This window comes from Mycteria americana, chromosome Z (assembly GCF_035582795.1).
Source record: "Mycteria americana isolate JAX WOST 10 ecotype Jacksonville Zoo and Gardens chromosome Z, USCA_MyAme_1.0, whole genome shotgun sequence".
In the NCBI taxonomy this organism is placed as follows: Eukaryota; Metazoa; Chordata; class Aves; order Ciconiiformes; family Ciconiidae; genus Mycteria; species Mycteria americana.
The window spans coordinates 49,715,157-49,732,649 of NC_134396.1; the positions used below are offsets into that span (position 1 = coordinate 49,715,157).

At 40.6% G+C, this 17,493-nt stretch overlaps 1 protein-coding gene across 8 annotated transcripts in view; it reads right to left on the reverse strand.

Moving 5' to 3' along the window:
• The window catches only part of RNF38 (ring finger protein 38), a 127,642-nt gene that overhangs the window by 22,274 nt on the left and 87,875 nt on the right, over positions 1-17,493 (reverse strand). For all 8 annotated transcript variants that reach the window (XM_075488672.1, XM_075488671.1, XM_075488679.1 and 5 more), the window contains one exon: positions 4,479-4,672. In XM_075488672.1, coding sequence (XP_075344787.1) covers positions 4,479-4,672 — 194 coding nt within the window. The remainder of the gene's footprint in view (positions 1-4,478; positions 4,673-17,493) is intronic.

Here is a 17,493-nt window from a genome sequence, read left to right on the forward strand (position 1 = left end):
GGTAATATTTCTTTTTCAGAGTGGAGAACTGTTGTGTAGATTGATTTAGACCAGAGCATCCGCTTCTTTTGAGCAACTGATCTACAGGCATTGGATTTGATTATGTCCTCTTATATAATTCTCTGTGTGTTCTGAGCAGAGCTGCTACTTGTCTTGAGCTGAGACTTCTGAAAATCAGAGATCAGCGGCTCAGGTCCAACACCCAGAAAATGAGTAACAAGTAATAAACTCACTATTAGAAGTTTTGATCAAGTCACTTCTCATTTATTTGGAAGGGGAAGGAACTGAAAGCACAAAACCATCCCCCAGTACTTTCAATACATGCCTGCCAATCTCCACAACACATAAATTACAGGTTCCAGGGCCACAGCAAATTAAAGCTACATGGGACAAAATGGTTTCCCACTTATGGAACAGGCTGAAGGAACCAAACTGCAGAGAAGATATAAGAAGGGTCTTTGACGATTAGAACATGTCCTCTCCAACAGTGTGTGGAAGAGAACTTAAGATTCTTCACTCTCACTATTCCCATTGCTGTTACCAGGTTTATTTGATAAAAGCAAGTAAACCTGAAACCTGTTGGCAAATCCCAGGCATTCCGTAAGTTGAGTCCAACTTTTGTGCTGCATTAAACAGACATACTCTGGGAAAAGGGGAGCATACTACCAGCTATTCAGATGCTACTGTGAGTATATGATACAATGTCTCAAGCCACTATTTTTCTGCCCTACTTCACAGGGGTGTTATGCCTGAACTGAAACAGTTAGAACTGAAACAAAAGCTAATTTACTACAGGTCAGACAGGAGGCATAATGCCAGATTGTTAATACGACATTCTTAAAACAAAACAAAACAAAGCATAGCCTTCTTTATCTTTACAAATTACCATGTCAGAACACACAAGCTGTGTTTTCTTATAAGCACTGAGAACCTAAATTTACAGTCTTGCTAATGTATTTGTCTTAATTCCAGTCTCCTTTCCCAGAGTTTTTGTTGCACTCTCCATCTCTGTATTACTAGTACGATACAACTGTTATATTCTCATTAGATAAGACTGGTATATATGATTTCTAACCACAGAGCTATTAATGCAAAAGATGTTCTACTTTTTGGAGTACGAAGGTTGCTTTAAAGTTGCTATTTCCTGCTCCGAAACAGAAATGCTTTAAATACTTTAACATAAAATGTCTACGTAAGGATTTTTGTTTGGAAAAGCTGCAGGAATAGAGGAAAGTTACAAAAGATAGCTCCAATGCTTTGGAACAAGAATTACAGAAATTCTCTAACAGCCACCAGCACTTACACAAGGTAGCTTCTCATAAAAGTACTCTTACCCCTGCCTTTGTTAAGAGGTCTGGCTTTACTTTTTTATGGAACCAGAATTATGAGAAAGCACAGCCAGCAAAAGCTGCAAAACTTCTGGAGTGTTTTTTTAAATGAATGGAGTATCACCCTCTGGAAAAAGCAAAACTGGATTTTTTTTCCTATGCAGAGTTATAAAGAAACTATACTTTTCATTCAGTAAAATTCAGAGCATCCAGATACATAGCCCTACATGCTTCCTGAATTATTGGAAATGACTTCAGAAGAATTGTCAAGACATGGGTCTAAGCTATTATTTAACATCATTAATTAATTTGTGAAGTCTTTAAAAAATATCCACAAAAACCCTCCTCTGGTTCTACATGCACAGTATAAACATGATAAATGCCCAGTTAAAACAGACAGGATGGAAGCGGTGAAAAAAAATGCAGGAATTCCTACCCTCAGCTAGGAAGAGCCATCAAAAGGTATCCATAACTGCTGAGTTAATATTTGAAGATCTTAATATTTTCTAACAAGGGTGATTTCTTTGCAGTAACATATTCTTAAATCCTGTTAGTTCAGAATTACATTTAAGACAAGGAGGAAAGGAAGCACAGATGAAAGGTGAGGCATAGCAATGGTACAGATCTCCCCATTTCACAATGACTGGTAAAAACAAATTGGAATGGCCTTCTCTGTTTCATATAGGCATGCATTATGCTTTTACGTTCATAATTATCTGTACTGTAAGTAGCTGGACAAAAATAACATCTTTCTGCAAATTCATACCAGAAGGCTACCTTTCTAAACACAGTATTTATTGGCTTACAATGAATCTGAAAAAACCCACAATGAATTAGGGCACTGTTGTGCTAGGCACAGTACAAAATCCCTGACATAAAGAGATAAGGTCTAAACAGTAATCCAGATAATGGAAAAAATCCAGATAATAAAAAACCAGCACAGCCTGTGCTGACCAACAGGAGTAAACTGGTAGGACAAAAAGAGTTAATGCTGATGACATTGGATCAGAGCGATGTCCACACTAAACACACTTCAGAGGTTTTGTTTGCACTTGCCCTAGTCTGTTCCCTTGAGCTGAAAGACCATTTGCAACTGGAATGCACCTTTCATCTTATCTTCATCTGAAAACCTCATTAACTCTGAGACCACTCTGCAATGGGAAGAGAGAAAACAAAGCAGGGAAAACAGAAAATTGGCTTCAAAAGCACATGCATAACCTCATCTAAAGCATTAATAACAGATGCACTGACAATGATATTAAGGAATCTAGCTTTGATCCATGAGAGTGGTTATTAGTTCTGATATGGCTCCAGAGCATTCTAAGACTCAAAAAAACTCCTGCATAATAAGAGACATGTATGTGTTGTTCTCTCTAATGATCCCATTCTAGGAGAGGAGATTGGTGCAGTACTATTCTGGAATTGACCTAGAGCCAGCATGAATGCAACAGTGCACCCAAGCTAAAAAATGGCCTGACTCAAGTGCAGGGAAACAAAGTACTGACATATTCAAATGTCTCTGATCAGAGCAAAAGCAGGTGTTATTATGCAAGAGCAGGTGAGCTGGCCCTAGAAAGAGTAATGCTTTGTGTCCACAATGCTGCAGCCAACCTAACAACTCCTGTCAGACTGAAGATGGCTCTGCACTGAGGTGTCTCTCAATTTGCAGCATGGTTTACTTACAAGCCACAGGCCACTACCTCAGTAACACCTGACTGCATTTGAATGTCAGACACTTGTCCCATGCACATTCATCTCCTACACATCCCATTCTTCTCCGTCATCCCACAGTATATCCAAACTGTTTCATATAGGCATGAATTCTAGATTCAGCTACCTGGCATTTAGCTTCTTAAGCACTCGACTTACTCTGCAGGAGATGGTAATGAACATTGCAAAGAAATCTGTGTAGGCTGGCTGGACACCAAGCAAAAATGGACAAATGCAGCATATTCTAGGCATCTCAGTTCAAACCATTTTAAGGTAAAAAACACTTTGTGGACCAAATGCCCCTGTAGAGCATCCCTGTACCAAACTCTACAAAAGGTACAGTACTTCTGTCTTCACAATAACCATGGCAAGTTCATAATTCAACCTCTTTTTTAAGTTTGACAAGCTGTTTCAAGAGCTGTGTAATTTGAATGTCACTGACTGAAAGCTTTCAGATGGATGGACTTGAAGCAAAGGTAGAAAACCAGCATGTTTTAAAGTCTCTTGCCTCAAAACTACCCCTGCCTGATCATGGTTGACAAATTTGATTTGTGGAATCAGAAGAAAACCAGTTATATGTTTCTTAAGTCTAATATTTTATATTCATGAAAAAGCACAGACACTTCTATTTTATTACAAACCAAGCCACAATATTTCTCAGAAGCAAACAGAGGGACCGTGTATTTTAACTTGCATTAGATGACTCAGCATTTTTGAGGCAGAATGTGAGGCAATGAAAGCTTGTGTTTTGGATAATTCGTTTAACTAGAATAGTAAAGAAGCCTGTGGTTTTATGCTTTCCTATACTATCATCCATCCAGGCATCAGTTCAACCTGGCCATCCAAACCTCTACTCTTCCATGACCATTTGAACTTCTTCTAAAATCTCTGCTTTGAGAGGTTAATAAACCACAAGCTAAAACCAACACGAAAATCTAACTTCTATCACATGTGAATCACCCAGTTCAGCAACCATTTGACACTACGCTAACCTCCTCGCTCTCCCCCCCAGCCAGCATCCCTCATCTTTATTTAGATTGTTTTTATGTACGAAAATAATTGTGACTGTAGTTAAAATTATGGTACTGTATCAATAACTCTTAATATCTTCAAAAGTACCCTGATGAGAAAGATTTTTCCTTACATTTTTCTAGATGCTTATTGCTCCAGTGCAAAGTGAAAGAAAATCAGGCTCATAATTAAAAATGTTCATGAACATTCCTTTCCCCAAGTTGTCTATTCACACAAGTTACAGGATGATGCACCAACCTGAATTACTTTCAGTAACTTTTCAGTTACAACTATAATAACTTACAGCTCAAAGGAAATGTTAACACGTTTACCATGTGTGATCTCGTCAGTGCTGCCTGAAATACACCTCCATTGAGCTGAAATCAGGAAGAGTAAGAAATTGTTTCCCAATCTACGCAGCTTGCTTACCTCCTCCTGTTTCGTGCGGGTGTGTTGCATCGTTCCCCTGAGAAGTGGTGTTGGCTGGGTCGAGCCAAAGGAGGCTGCCTATTTGATGTCATCTCCCATGGTCGCATTGGCGGTGATGGGGCTGGTGATGCTGCTGTATAGTCAAAGACCGAATGGGAAAGGCGTTGTCGCTTGGGACTAGGACTGTCTTCGCTCTATGCCAGTGTAAAAAAAACAAAAACAAAAACAAAAAAAAAACAAAAACAAAACCCACCTCCAGATGAGTGAATTACAATCCATACTTCAGTATTGCTTTGCAGCTAGCACTAGGAGGGACTTATTGAAGGCTGCACTAAAACACCATGAAATTAAACACCTGCAAGTAGTTGCCTATTTATTGTAACACAGATTTGTGATGGCTCCCTAATCCCTAAAAGAATTACTACTAAGTTATACTTTAGCAGCATTAAAAGATAAAAATTCTAATATCCATGTGAAAACAAAACTCAGAAAAGAGAATAACATGAAGAAAAGAAGGCATAACCTATTTTACATCCCTCCTGCCCTAGCATTTATAGGCTACAGAAGCATGAGAAGATGTATAAGCACAATCTTCACAACAATGGAATCCATCAGTAAGCAGATGTCATACAGAGCTTGGACTCTGCATTGCATCCCTTTCCTATCAGGTCTGCACTTACATAGCTAATGAGACACTTGCTCTGCACTGCAGCCTATTTTAATTCTGCTAGCTCAGCACAGAGGTGCTTCATTCTTCGACTTATTAGTATAATAATGGTCATTGAAAAGTACCTATACATAACCTGAAAAAAACCTAATCGCCAATCTCTGGTTAAGTCTGTGTACTTCACTAAAATTCTGCAGGGACTACATAGTGCCTAGAGTTTTCACTGCTAGTGATATGAAGGCCATTCACCTCCAAGTAATGTTCTCCCAGTTGGTTCTGAACAAAAGTAACTACTCCTCTGAATCATGAAATAGAGTCTCTGAATCCAGCAGCAAATGCAATAAACATCCCTCTCCTTCACCCCACTACTCTGTCAAAATTATAACACGTCATGCTGTTAGCAAGCATAACAGCTGAAAATACAGAAAAATACAAGTTCTACTCCAGAGCTCACCGACTGAACACACAAAAAACCAACACATGAACTACCAACACTGGATCCATCCTTGAGTCCAAACATCACATAGACTTCTCTGACAGAACAATCCTCATGCAAGTCAAATCGTACCATTTTGCTACTCTCCAGCTTGTCCACTCACCCCACCACTTCTAGTTCAGTCCACCACAGCATTAATTGAATTAACTGAAATGATGCCAAATTTGCATTTAATTGCAGATGGCTGATGCAGAGAAAACTGAACTTGTCTGCAATTGCTTTGTATTCCTAAACTGCCCCTCCCAGAGCCTGGTGATCCACAGATTGTTAGAGGTCTTATTTCAGATTTACTTGTAGACTAGACTATGCACCTCTTCTGGTTCTTAGCCTTACAGAGGCCTATCACTTTCTGAATGCTACAGTTGCTTCTTGGTAGGGTACCATTGATATAGAGCTTGTCCTCCAGTGTTCTTTCCAGTGCAAGCACGCTCCTTTTTAACACCTAAAAGTTTTGTCCAGGTGTTTAAGAGAAAAAAGGTATTTTTCCTCTCTTTTGACTTGTGGCCATTTTTGCTAAATATCACTCCTTTTCAGCCCCATGCTTTCAAATACTTTAACACAAATTGCAGTTTTCCCCTACTACACCTTATCTCAAGCCCTCACAAGTCATTAGTAATGATTAAAGAACAGAAAAAGGTCAAAAACAAAAAACCCAACAAAAGCATAAATATAAAGACAATGGGGGTGTCAATTTTTAATTCTACATCTGTTAGATGAAGAACTAGTAGCATGGTTTCCTTAGGAAAACAGGCTGACGATGCATGTATCTGTTTGTTGCCTAATCTCTTTTGAACTCCTTAACCAACTGCATTTGAATTTTATAGAGAAAAATAGGTCAAAAGACAGGTATGAACGTGAAGGTTCATGAAAGTAGATGTCCAGGCAAGGTATGACTCTTCCAGAAGGCTGCCTGCCCTCAGGAGCTCAACACCAAAAAACTGATACCTTAGAAGTGCCTTGAGAACAAAGCTTCTGTGAAAATATGTACTTTGTTAAGATTTCAGAGAACCTTGCCAAAGGACAAATCGTAAAGAAACTATGCTCCATTTGTTCTGCTGTTCAGAGTTGCTTATTTAATCTGTTTTACTGTTGTGACAGAACACATCAGAGAGAAGGATGATTTGTGGCCCAACTTGGAGCTTTCAGGATGGGAGAATTTTTTACATCCTGATGACTGAAGCCTATTCAAAGAGAAACACAGGTAATAAAAATGCAGGTAAATACGGTATGCTGGGGTCTTGGGAGTGCAAAAGGGAAAGTAAAATGGAAGAAGGAAACATGGGGTTTAGTGAAGCTGGCAGAAAACAAAACACTGAAATAACAAAATAACCACTACTGTCCTGCTACATTCTATACATGCATTTGGCTGGGGATCTCGCACTGCTACTGCTTGAATTTAAATCTGGCACCTTTCCCAAGCGCTAACACTAATATACCCTGCCCTGTAGAAAGCAGTCTACTTTGGAAAAACAGTTCTTTGATTATTTTTCCTTTTGTACACGGAGTACACCACTTCAAAGACAGTGGAGATGTAAACTGCTAAGTTGTTAGCCTTCATAATCAATCCAAATTACTAACTCACACAGCTATTTCAAATTCCATAATAAGTGCTAATTGCCCTCTGCACTAAACAACTGTATTTTCACTCAAAATTGCTTCCCATTAGAAAGAAAATAAGGATAAAATCATTTTTGGAACTACATATAAGTATAGATTTAAAATGTAATTATGTCTTTTTCTGTACTGAAAAAGAAGTAACCTGAAGCTAAGCCAAACTTATTTGCAAATAGATGTCATTAAAAAAACTCAACACAAACCTAAGCTCAAAGAAGACTTAATGTTTTATCTTAATTTATTAAGAAATCAATTCTCATGTGATGATTGTAGCAAGGTAATATCAGCATGTGGGCAAGTACAGGGAGCTAATGTGTGGCAGTGTGCTCCCCCCTACACCGCTCCCTGCACAAGCAGTAACCATCAGTGGGAGTCATCCTGATAGCTGCATCCAGCTTATGCTGGACCTTGAGGACGAATGGCAAGAAAGTAGCCAAGGGCTGCCTGAAGCAGGGATCTAAACATATGCAAATATGACCATAAGTCAATCATCTTACTCATTAAATAGTGGACAGCCCAGGCCCGTTGAGCTCTCCTGCATGGCAGCGGGCTGCACGCCAGGATCTCCCCTTGAGCAGGCACGCCTCTCAAGGTTACTCCTCGAGGGTGAGAGGTTCCTTGCCACAACAGATCCTCGGTAAGTGACTAATAGCATGCTAAACTTTGACATCTTAGCTAAGTGATATAAAGGATTGATTGCACATATATAATCCTTTAGACAAACCGTTGACCAAGTCTGGGACTAGGACTGGATCTAGCCACACCTAGACTCCTCGCTGAGAAGGAGTTTAGAAAGCAAGAGGGTCCTTTTCCAAACCTCATGACTCAACGGGAGGGTCTCCCTGACAGTTTTGTCTGACCCTGTCCTCTATGCAGTAAATAATCAAGTGTGCCTTGCCATCGAATCTTGTTAAAACACTGTCGCACTGAACTTTGTTAACTCCCTATTCTGTATCAATAAACTATATTTTTACTTCTCTCTTGCAAGTGAAGTGCACTCTCACTCCATCTGCAACATAATGACAGACACATATCCTGTATAATTTAAGACTTGTTTTCATGTCATTTTCAATAAGCATGTGGAATAACTAGATATTACCAGTATACTTTTGCAATCTACATTATTATTGGTCATTAAGTTCAATAGTTTATTTGTGGAATATGATACTTTCAGCAATGACAGTAGCTCCGCAAATCCCCAAACCATTCTAATTGCATCTTGCTAATATTCAAAACATTATCTGGGACTACTGCTGCTTTTTACAGCCATTATGCTATGTATTTTTCTCCTGCCTGACAGGGAACAAGAATAGAATGTCTGGCAGCTATCAACAACATTTTATCTAGCTTTTAACTAACCAGGTAAAAGCAGTACCTTATTTTAAATATTAATTCAACAAAAAGAGCATGATGAACACAAATATAGATTACTTCATATTTAAAGGCAACAGTATCAGGATAAAGGCATCTGACTGCTACTAGTAAAAGAAAGAGCTTACGTCAGGACACTAAAACCTACAATCCCATCCCTAAAAGTTGGCATTTCACAGACACCCCCAGTACAGTTTTGCCCCATTCTCATCTGTGTACCCTATAAACTCTCACAGTGTAATGGTAACAAAGGTGATTAAAGAGTATGCCCATTTGGAAAACATCCTTTAAAAGAAAGACACTACTAAAAAAAATACAAAATTGTTTGTTATACTTCTGTATATGTTTCTTGTAGTGATTTTTTATGTTTTATCTAAATGCTGTTCCATTTCATTTGGGAAAGACTAGATATTTTCACCAAGACAACACCCTTTGAAGTGTTTCTTTTCCATTCGCCTTTTCCAGTCAAATTATAAAGACTGCACACACACACATAGATGATCAACCATCACAGAAAGGAATGATTACCAAAACAATTGCTGCCAATATCTGAAAATCACTCTCCTCTCCAACCCTCTGCATATTATCACTTAGTGGTCCTCAGAAGTACAAGAAACTATTCCATACTCTCAATCTCAAGTTTAGGGAATAAACTCCTTCTATCCTGCAGCCCATGAAGACCTTTATTTTCAAAGTAACCTAATACTTGAGTATTTTCAAGCATAGCCTTTTCCTTAGAAGGTTTTACACAGTAAGTACAATCTGATGGGTATACCCTATATAAACCTACCAGGCTGACTGGGAATCTGCAGCTGCATGTTTCCTCTTCATGAATGCATACTAAAAAGGCATACATGATACAACTGATAAACATGAAAGTTTATAAGCATTTTCAAATTTAACTATAGGCACCTAATGGGCTAATAAACTGAGCATTTTGCATATTCTACCTGCAAAAGATTATACACTCCAACAACGGTGATCTGATTTACATTCCGATGTTTCTAAATACTCTGATCATACCTACAATAATAGTAAATTCTTGGGCTGAACAGCTGAGTTATGTACAAATTCAGTGGCTTATTCATAGGCCAGGACTAAGCTCCTTTAAAGTACATTATATAGCTCAGGTCTAGTAAGCTCTGGAAGAGCTGTGTCCCATGACCCTAGAACCAAGACAAAGAAAGTCACTTATGCGACTGGATGGAGTAATTGAGGCCCAGATGATCTTGTAAGCGTTGTTGTCTTCTTCCATCTCACCCCCAGAAAGCAGCAGAGGCAGAAGTTTAACTTAGGTGTGACATTACAAGGTAGAGTTTACAAGCCAGTTCAGTGCAGAGCTGTATTTAACTAATCTGTTGTTCTTGGAAGTGCACTGTGCAGTGTAGTTGAGATTCTTTGTCATCAGGTGCTTCTGCACCACAGCATATCCTGGGTAATGTGTTTTTTTCCATTGTCTAACCATTCACCTAATCTGTCATTACTCTCAACAATGAAGAAATATGAAAGATGTCATCTCTTCACCTGTCTGTCCCTTGCAAAACTTTATGAACCCATCAACTAGGTCCAATGACAATCAGTCAACATCTTAAAAACCCCTCTATTCTGACACCTTTTATGACAAGAAGTTAATATCTGGTAAAGGGGAAGACAGAAGTGCTATTTCTATTGAGGAAAAGGTACAACTGTTACATACTGTAATAAACACATGCTTACTGACCAATGACAAAAATGTACATGCAATTATAAACTAATCCAGGATGGGTATTAGAGACAGAGCTCTGGTCTTTACTGTAGTCTGCATATCAGAGAAGTGGGAGCACAAATCAAGCTGCAAACAACACTGGAGACTTGTTTCCAAACAGGTTTTATTTCTGCTGCAAGAATGACAACAGTGTATTTCCACAGAATTATTGTACATTAGTTCTCCTGTTAAAGTTCTCTGCACAAAACTTAGCTCACAGACTAAGAGGATTTTCTATATTTGTCTAGAATTTCCAAGCACCTTTTAAGCTACCAAAAAACAAAACACGCTGATTGGTTTTCTACCTCTTTTTAAAAAGCAATGATAAAATCAACACATAAAGCAAATGCAATAAATATCCCACATCTGCATTTCAGTAAACATGTAATACTCTATTCTCAAAATCTTACCTAAAATATCACTCAGAAGCACTTCACACAGAACGTTTCAGTGGACTGTTAGCTCAGTAATACACTGTAACCAATGCAATAAACTGTAACAATTATTACCTGCTCAGATATTTTGACAGCCACAACCACTATGGTAACTGATTACATCAAACTTTCATCTTTCACTACCTCAGGCCTTGAGGCATGTCACAGGCTACATAGGTACGTGTACAGTGACGTAATGGACTGTTTTTATCAATTACCTATATTAGCCCCGAGAAGAGTAAGTATACAATGAAGCCCACAGGTGCTTCTACATTTAAAAGTTGCAAATAATAAAGGTGGAAATTTTTTGAGGAAGCAAGCTTCATAACAAAACCATTTATTTGGAAGATGCAAAGGAACAGATGTATAAAAACAATCTCAGACAGACATGTACCACCTCATGAAAAAAGATCTTTGAAAAATCAGTGCTAGCACACTGGTATCATACCTTGGTAGTATTAAACAAGAACTCTAATTTTCCAAGCAAGCAGAGCTTTGCTCTAGAAATCTACAAAGTTTTCCTGCATTCAGAATCGAAGCCCACAAGAGAAGCAGAAAACTGTATTAAAATATTCTCTACTTTTCAGTTTTTACATTAATGATAAAATGTAACTAACATTATTATGAACAAGGAAATAGCATTTTATCTCTTGGCTTCTACGTGTGACTGGGGTACTTATTAGAAGACTGTTCTTACCTACCTGCAATCGCATCTCATCCACCTTTAATGCATGAAAAAGTTATATTTAATCTGATAGCAAATGAAGGACAACATAGGGCACAAAAGCTGAAGCATTAATTACACCATATTTCTCTATGTGCTGCTAGGCACCAAAGACAAAGATTCCTTTAGAGAGGTAAATTAGTATTAGGTCTGTTTTCCCCAGTCCTTACCAGCAGTCTGCCAACCATTTACAAAAGCCAGCTATCTAGATCTGCAAGCAAATTTTGGTTAAAACACGTTCACAGAAACACTGCCTAGTATGTAATTTCCAGACATAAGCCATCAGCCTGATTAATACCAAAACTATCAGTCCCCTCAAATGCACTTTCAAAGAGCATGTTGTTTCCTCTGTCCACTCCAAAAATATTATTTTCTTCCGATGTTTGGTCCACGTATGTATTAACTGCATAAGGAATATGGTTTGATCTTTACCTATCTTTAGCCCAACTAAGGAAGTACTTCGGAGAAAGGTACTTGTAGTTAAAAATGAGTAACAAGACTAGTTATTTATACTACCTGCTGTTCCACTGTATTGACAAGTCATCACTATGCTAACACATCTCATGATTTTTCACCATGGTGACAGAGCTCTTGATCCCCTGCATACTGGAGACTGTGAATATAAACATGAGATGCCAAAGCAATAAAAGAAGCAAATCTCCTCTTTGAAGAGCAAGGAAAAGAAACTTAAGGGGTGTTATGTGAGGAGTGGGCACCTCCTCTGGGCCCAGGAATTCCTCCTGCCCCGTCCAGCGCGCCCAGGAGCAGGGTGGTGGTAGTGTCTCCATCCGAGGCTGGGGGTCACAGCTGCTGCTTTCCTGTTTGCAGGTTCAACCAGTAGTAACCAGTTTGCAGGTTCAACCAGTAGTAAAACTTCAGCAGGTGTCCCAGAAACATAGCGCACACAGGGCATTGACACGGCGGGTCACGTGCACCGCCACAGACAAGGTGCTGCCTTCAACAGCACCCACAGATGGGACTCACATAAACACAAGCACTGACAGCCAAGTCTCCTCCTCCTCATGGGCTAGCAGAGACAGAAGGTCACTAGCGCAGCACATACACAACAGTCTCCAGGTTCACAAGCACATACACACGCGTGTTCAGGGATATCCCAAGTACCATCATGGCCCCCTTGCCCACCCAGCATCCCTGCCCCAAATCCCAGGCCCCCTTACCCGCCCCACGGGTCTCCGACTAGTGGGTTGGTCCAGCTTGGTGCTCATTGCATATACACACACTTGTCCCACAGGCATGTCACACTCGCAGGTCCCCCAAAATACCAGCATGGACCCTTGGCCTGCCTGATACCCCAGTCTGGTCGCAAGGCCCCCCTACTTGCCAACTGGTCCAGCTTGAAGATGGCCAGCAAATACAAACAGCCCCCACCTCCGCCATGCATAGCAGGTTTGGGGAAGATGCAGACACTTGCTCTCCTCCAGCAGCTGGCACCATGCACATGGGCTGTGACCTGTGGTCCTGCTCCTGCCAATGACGCTGAGATGCTCACTCACCCTGGTCACCCTAATAGTTGGCTTTGGGGACATACACCGTGCCTGCCCCAGGGGCTAGCAGCCAAGACACTCACCCACTGCAGTAGCTGGCACCCAGTCCACTCACACCAGCCCGCCCAGTAGCAGGCACTATGGATATAAAGTCTGTAGGAAACCAACAAGATAATCCAGAGAGCTACAGCCCCTCCAACTCCCGACACTGAGACCCCCAACTCGCTCCCATTGCTGGCATTGCAGACCCGGTGGTGGCTACACCTCCAGTGAGATTCCAGTTGCTGGCCTAGTCTCCACTCAAGCTCATGTCACTTAGTCCCTGCAGCATTCACACACACAGGATAGAGAGTGAGATTATGCAGAGAGAGAGAAAGTTAAGAAAAGATCTAATAAACTAGGACAGACTGCAGTGATCAGGCACAGTGCTCGGCCAGACAAGTGTAAAGACTGGCCACAGTTTACACATGATTAGCCCCTTTTCTGTCTGGCCCCATTTTGTCTCTCCCTGACTCCCTTCCCCTTCACATTGCCTCTTCGGCTGGCATAGCCCTGCTGACCCCCTCCAACATCCTGGACCCTCAAGTTTGCAACCCTGATCAGTCACAAAGTCCTCGTTTGCATGCAGTTTCCTGATAGCCCATCAGTTAGTGTGACTGATCAGGTTTGTTTCTTGTCTTTGTCTCCATTAAGCTTGTCTGGCAGGTTTGTGTCTCTGTGTATTTTGTTTATGGCTTCCCCCTTTTCCTTATAATCCCATTTGACAAGGTCTTAGATCAAATAATCTCACTGAAATAAAGATTCCCACATTCCACGTACCCTCATCAACTAGTGACTGACCAGGTTTGGTCCTTGTTACTGCCTCCCTTACTTTTTGTCTGTCAGGTTTGTCACTCAGAATGTTCCCGTTTATTCCCCCTTTTCTTAATATCCCCTTTTGGCACTGAAAAGGTCCTTGACCAGACACACTTAAACAAGCTGATGCTCTCTCTTTCCACACACCCTTACAGAAATCACACAACTCTTCCACTAATGGTACACAGAAAAATTACAAGGATACCGTCAGATACTACAGTCCAGGAAAAGTGAGATGAAGACTACCTCTGAAAACAGTAAAAACTAAGGAGAACATGGAAAATACCAACAGCTCCTCACCTCTTGCCCTAAACAAGAATATTTAACAAAAATGAAAAAGGGTGGGTGTAGGGCACAAGAATATTTTGTTACAGTAAACCAGGATAGTTCATCTCCCCCATCTGAGTATGTAGAGTCCCAGGCACATCTTATCTTGATACGGTAACCTGGGATAGTTTGCTTGCCCCCCGATCTGCATCGACTTTTGCACAGACGCCAATGATGGCAGGCCAGCTGTCGATCTCTGAATTCGGACAACAGCACAGCACACATCAGCAAGTTCGCTAATGATCAAAACAGGACATTGCATATGTATGATATGTTAATCAGCACAAGCATTATTATCCACCCCTGCAGTGCTTTCCCTTGAGCTTCACTCCCGAGCAGGGCTCCACTGTGTCGGCTCCCCATTTGATTAGCATTGCTGTCCTGGGGCTCCCACCGTGGTAACGCCAAGCTTTCATTAAAGCCAAAGCTTTCACTTGCCGAGTCTTGTGCCTCATCCCTGACGGATCCGCACCTACATTTTGCTCATTACAGTGGGGAAAAAAGAAACAGGAGGAAAAAAGTGTGATCACATTAACTCATAAGCTGACAGATGAAAAGCTCTTCAGGTTTATACATAAAGCTTGACACTTCCTTTAAATATACTCTTAAAATTCTAGCTCCAAATAAATCTAGAAAGGAGCTACTAAAAAGAAGCAAGTATGTGCAATAAATTAAGAGCCCTGTGCCACAAATGGCAAAAAAGTTAAAGATTTTATGGAAAGATGGACTATTTCCAAGCCTAACTGCTGTGTTTTCTCCAAGACAAAATAAACAAAGATCATCCAGTTGGACATAGGGCTGCATGATAAAGGACTTGTCTATGTATAAAGATTTGCCAGCAGAATCATACTGCGATGACACACAGCTTTTACTGGCAAAAGCTCTTCAGAGGAACTTTAGCTGACAGAATAAACATCAGCAATAAGAATCTTTTGCCAGTATAATTGGGTTTGCCCAAAGAATTTTGCTGGCTTAGTTGCACTGTTAAGGTAGTGATCTTTTTCATTCTGCCAACAGTATGCCAGTTCAGCTAGACCACAAAACACTGCTTGCTCAACTTGTGCAGTGTTAAGTGGGATTCAGAACCTCTGCTTCAACCCACCATCATTCACATCACCATTTTACCTGTTCTCATGAATAAGAGAAAGTCTGGAACAGACACCATGACTTCTTTGGTAAGAATTGGAAAATTTTATGGCTGTTGATAATGAGCACAATCTGGTACAACAAAGTGGTAGAGTGGAGGTAAACTGTGTACATGGTGAGAAAATAAAAATTCTAATACTGCTGTCCACACCTGGCATCCTCCAGGCACCAAATACAAACCCTAGAATGTAAACATTCAAGATAATTGCTTTAAACAGTGCATCAGATCTTTTCTAAGTCCCATTCAGATTTTACTGCAAAACAACACTACCATTAATATTCAGAGCCATTTCTTTCCAGACAAGCTTTGATTTCGGAGTTTTGACCAAGAGACAACTTAGAAACATGGCTGGCTGGACATATACAAGACAACTTCCTGACGAAGGAAGACTAAGGTAATCTAAATTTTGTCTAATGAAAAACTGACAAAGAAATACAGTCCTTCCCAAATCTGAAAGCTGGCTCAAACAAATCAGGTGGCTGAAAAGAAGGCCAAAATGAACCAATTCTTGGGGTAGGTCCAAAAGTCCTGAGAGACATCACCTGGAGTCCTGTGTCCACTTCTGGGCTTCCCCCAGGACAAGAGAGACATGGACATACTGGAGAGAGTCCAACAAAGGGCCACAAAGATGAGAAAGGGACTGGAGCATCTCTCCTATGAGGAAAGGCTGAGAGAGCTGGGACTGTTCAGCCTGGAGAAGAGAAGGCTCAGGGGGGATCTCATCAATGCATATAAACGCTTGAAGGGAGGCTGCAAAGAGGACAGAGCCAGGCTGTGCCCAGTGACAGGACAACAGGCAATGGGCACAAACTGAGACACAGGAGGCTCCATTTGAACATGAGGAAACACTTCTTTACTCTGTGAGGGTGACTGAGCACTGGCACAGGTTGCCCAGAGAGGTGGTGGAGTCTCCCTCCTTGGAGATCTTCAAAAGCCGCACGGACATGGTCCTGGGCACCTGGCTCTAGGTGGCCCTGCTTGAGCATGGGGGTTGGATCAGATGACCTCCAGAGATTGCTTCCAACCTCAGCCACTCTGTGATTCTGCAACAGCACAAAGGAAAGCAGTAACTGATTTTCACTCTATGCTAAAGACCAGGCTTTTAGATATGTCCTCCTGTGAAAGCAGCAAAGCACAACTCAAATAGTACTTTGGAGTAGAGTTCCAAGAGCTACTACTGAGACACAAAGTATCCCTTTGAGCATATATGCTTCCCCACTGAACACCAGATACACCTGAGTATTTAAAATGGGGTACCATTTCCCTCTGCACTTCAGAAGAGACTGCCAAGAATAAGAAAATCAGTATGTAACTAGTACTTGGATCAGTATGTAACTAGTACTTGGGATGAAAATTCCACAAATAGAGATCAAGAAACACTAAGCATGACACTAACTGTTCCTATGGCTATAGCAAAATGCACTGAAAAAAACCAGTAGTTCAGAAAAAAACCTCCTCTTGGCACCCTCTCTGTGGGATTAGGGAGAAAATATTCTGTATTTCAGTTCCTAGAGACAGAATACTCCTTAGCAAGGCACATCACTCTGAAAGCAAGCCTACAATGTTGCCCCCAACGTGCTTTTGCATTGTTTTTGCAGTATTGCCATGCGGTAAGAAAAAACCGAGCAACTTCCACCTTAAAACAGAAACCAACCAACAATAACAGTGTCAGGTTGCCAGTACAAAATTTGCTGTAGCAGCTTTACACATATCAGGTTTCTTAATAACTTCTGTGAATTAAAAGAGCCCTTTTGATAGTGAAACAGCAAAAATTTACACAGTATTTAGTAAAAGGAACATAATTTGTAAAATAAGAGCAACACAACCAAACATGGTATAAAGAGGATGCAGGCCCATCTCATTTTTTTGCGTTTCAAAGCTATGATGGTATATATCAATTAGACTGTTTCTGTATCTAACAACTGTACCAAGATGACTCATCAGTAATCTTTCTGGGCCATCCATAATTCACTCACTGTTAACAGGATTAACTCAGTATTTACTGATGGTGAACACAATGGCCAATGTTGTTCCTCAGCAACCAGAACTGACAATGAATCCTCCATGCGAAGTGTTTCTGCAAAAGATCTGAGGCATGCAATAGCAAATCGCCTATCAATAACATAGAATG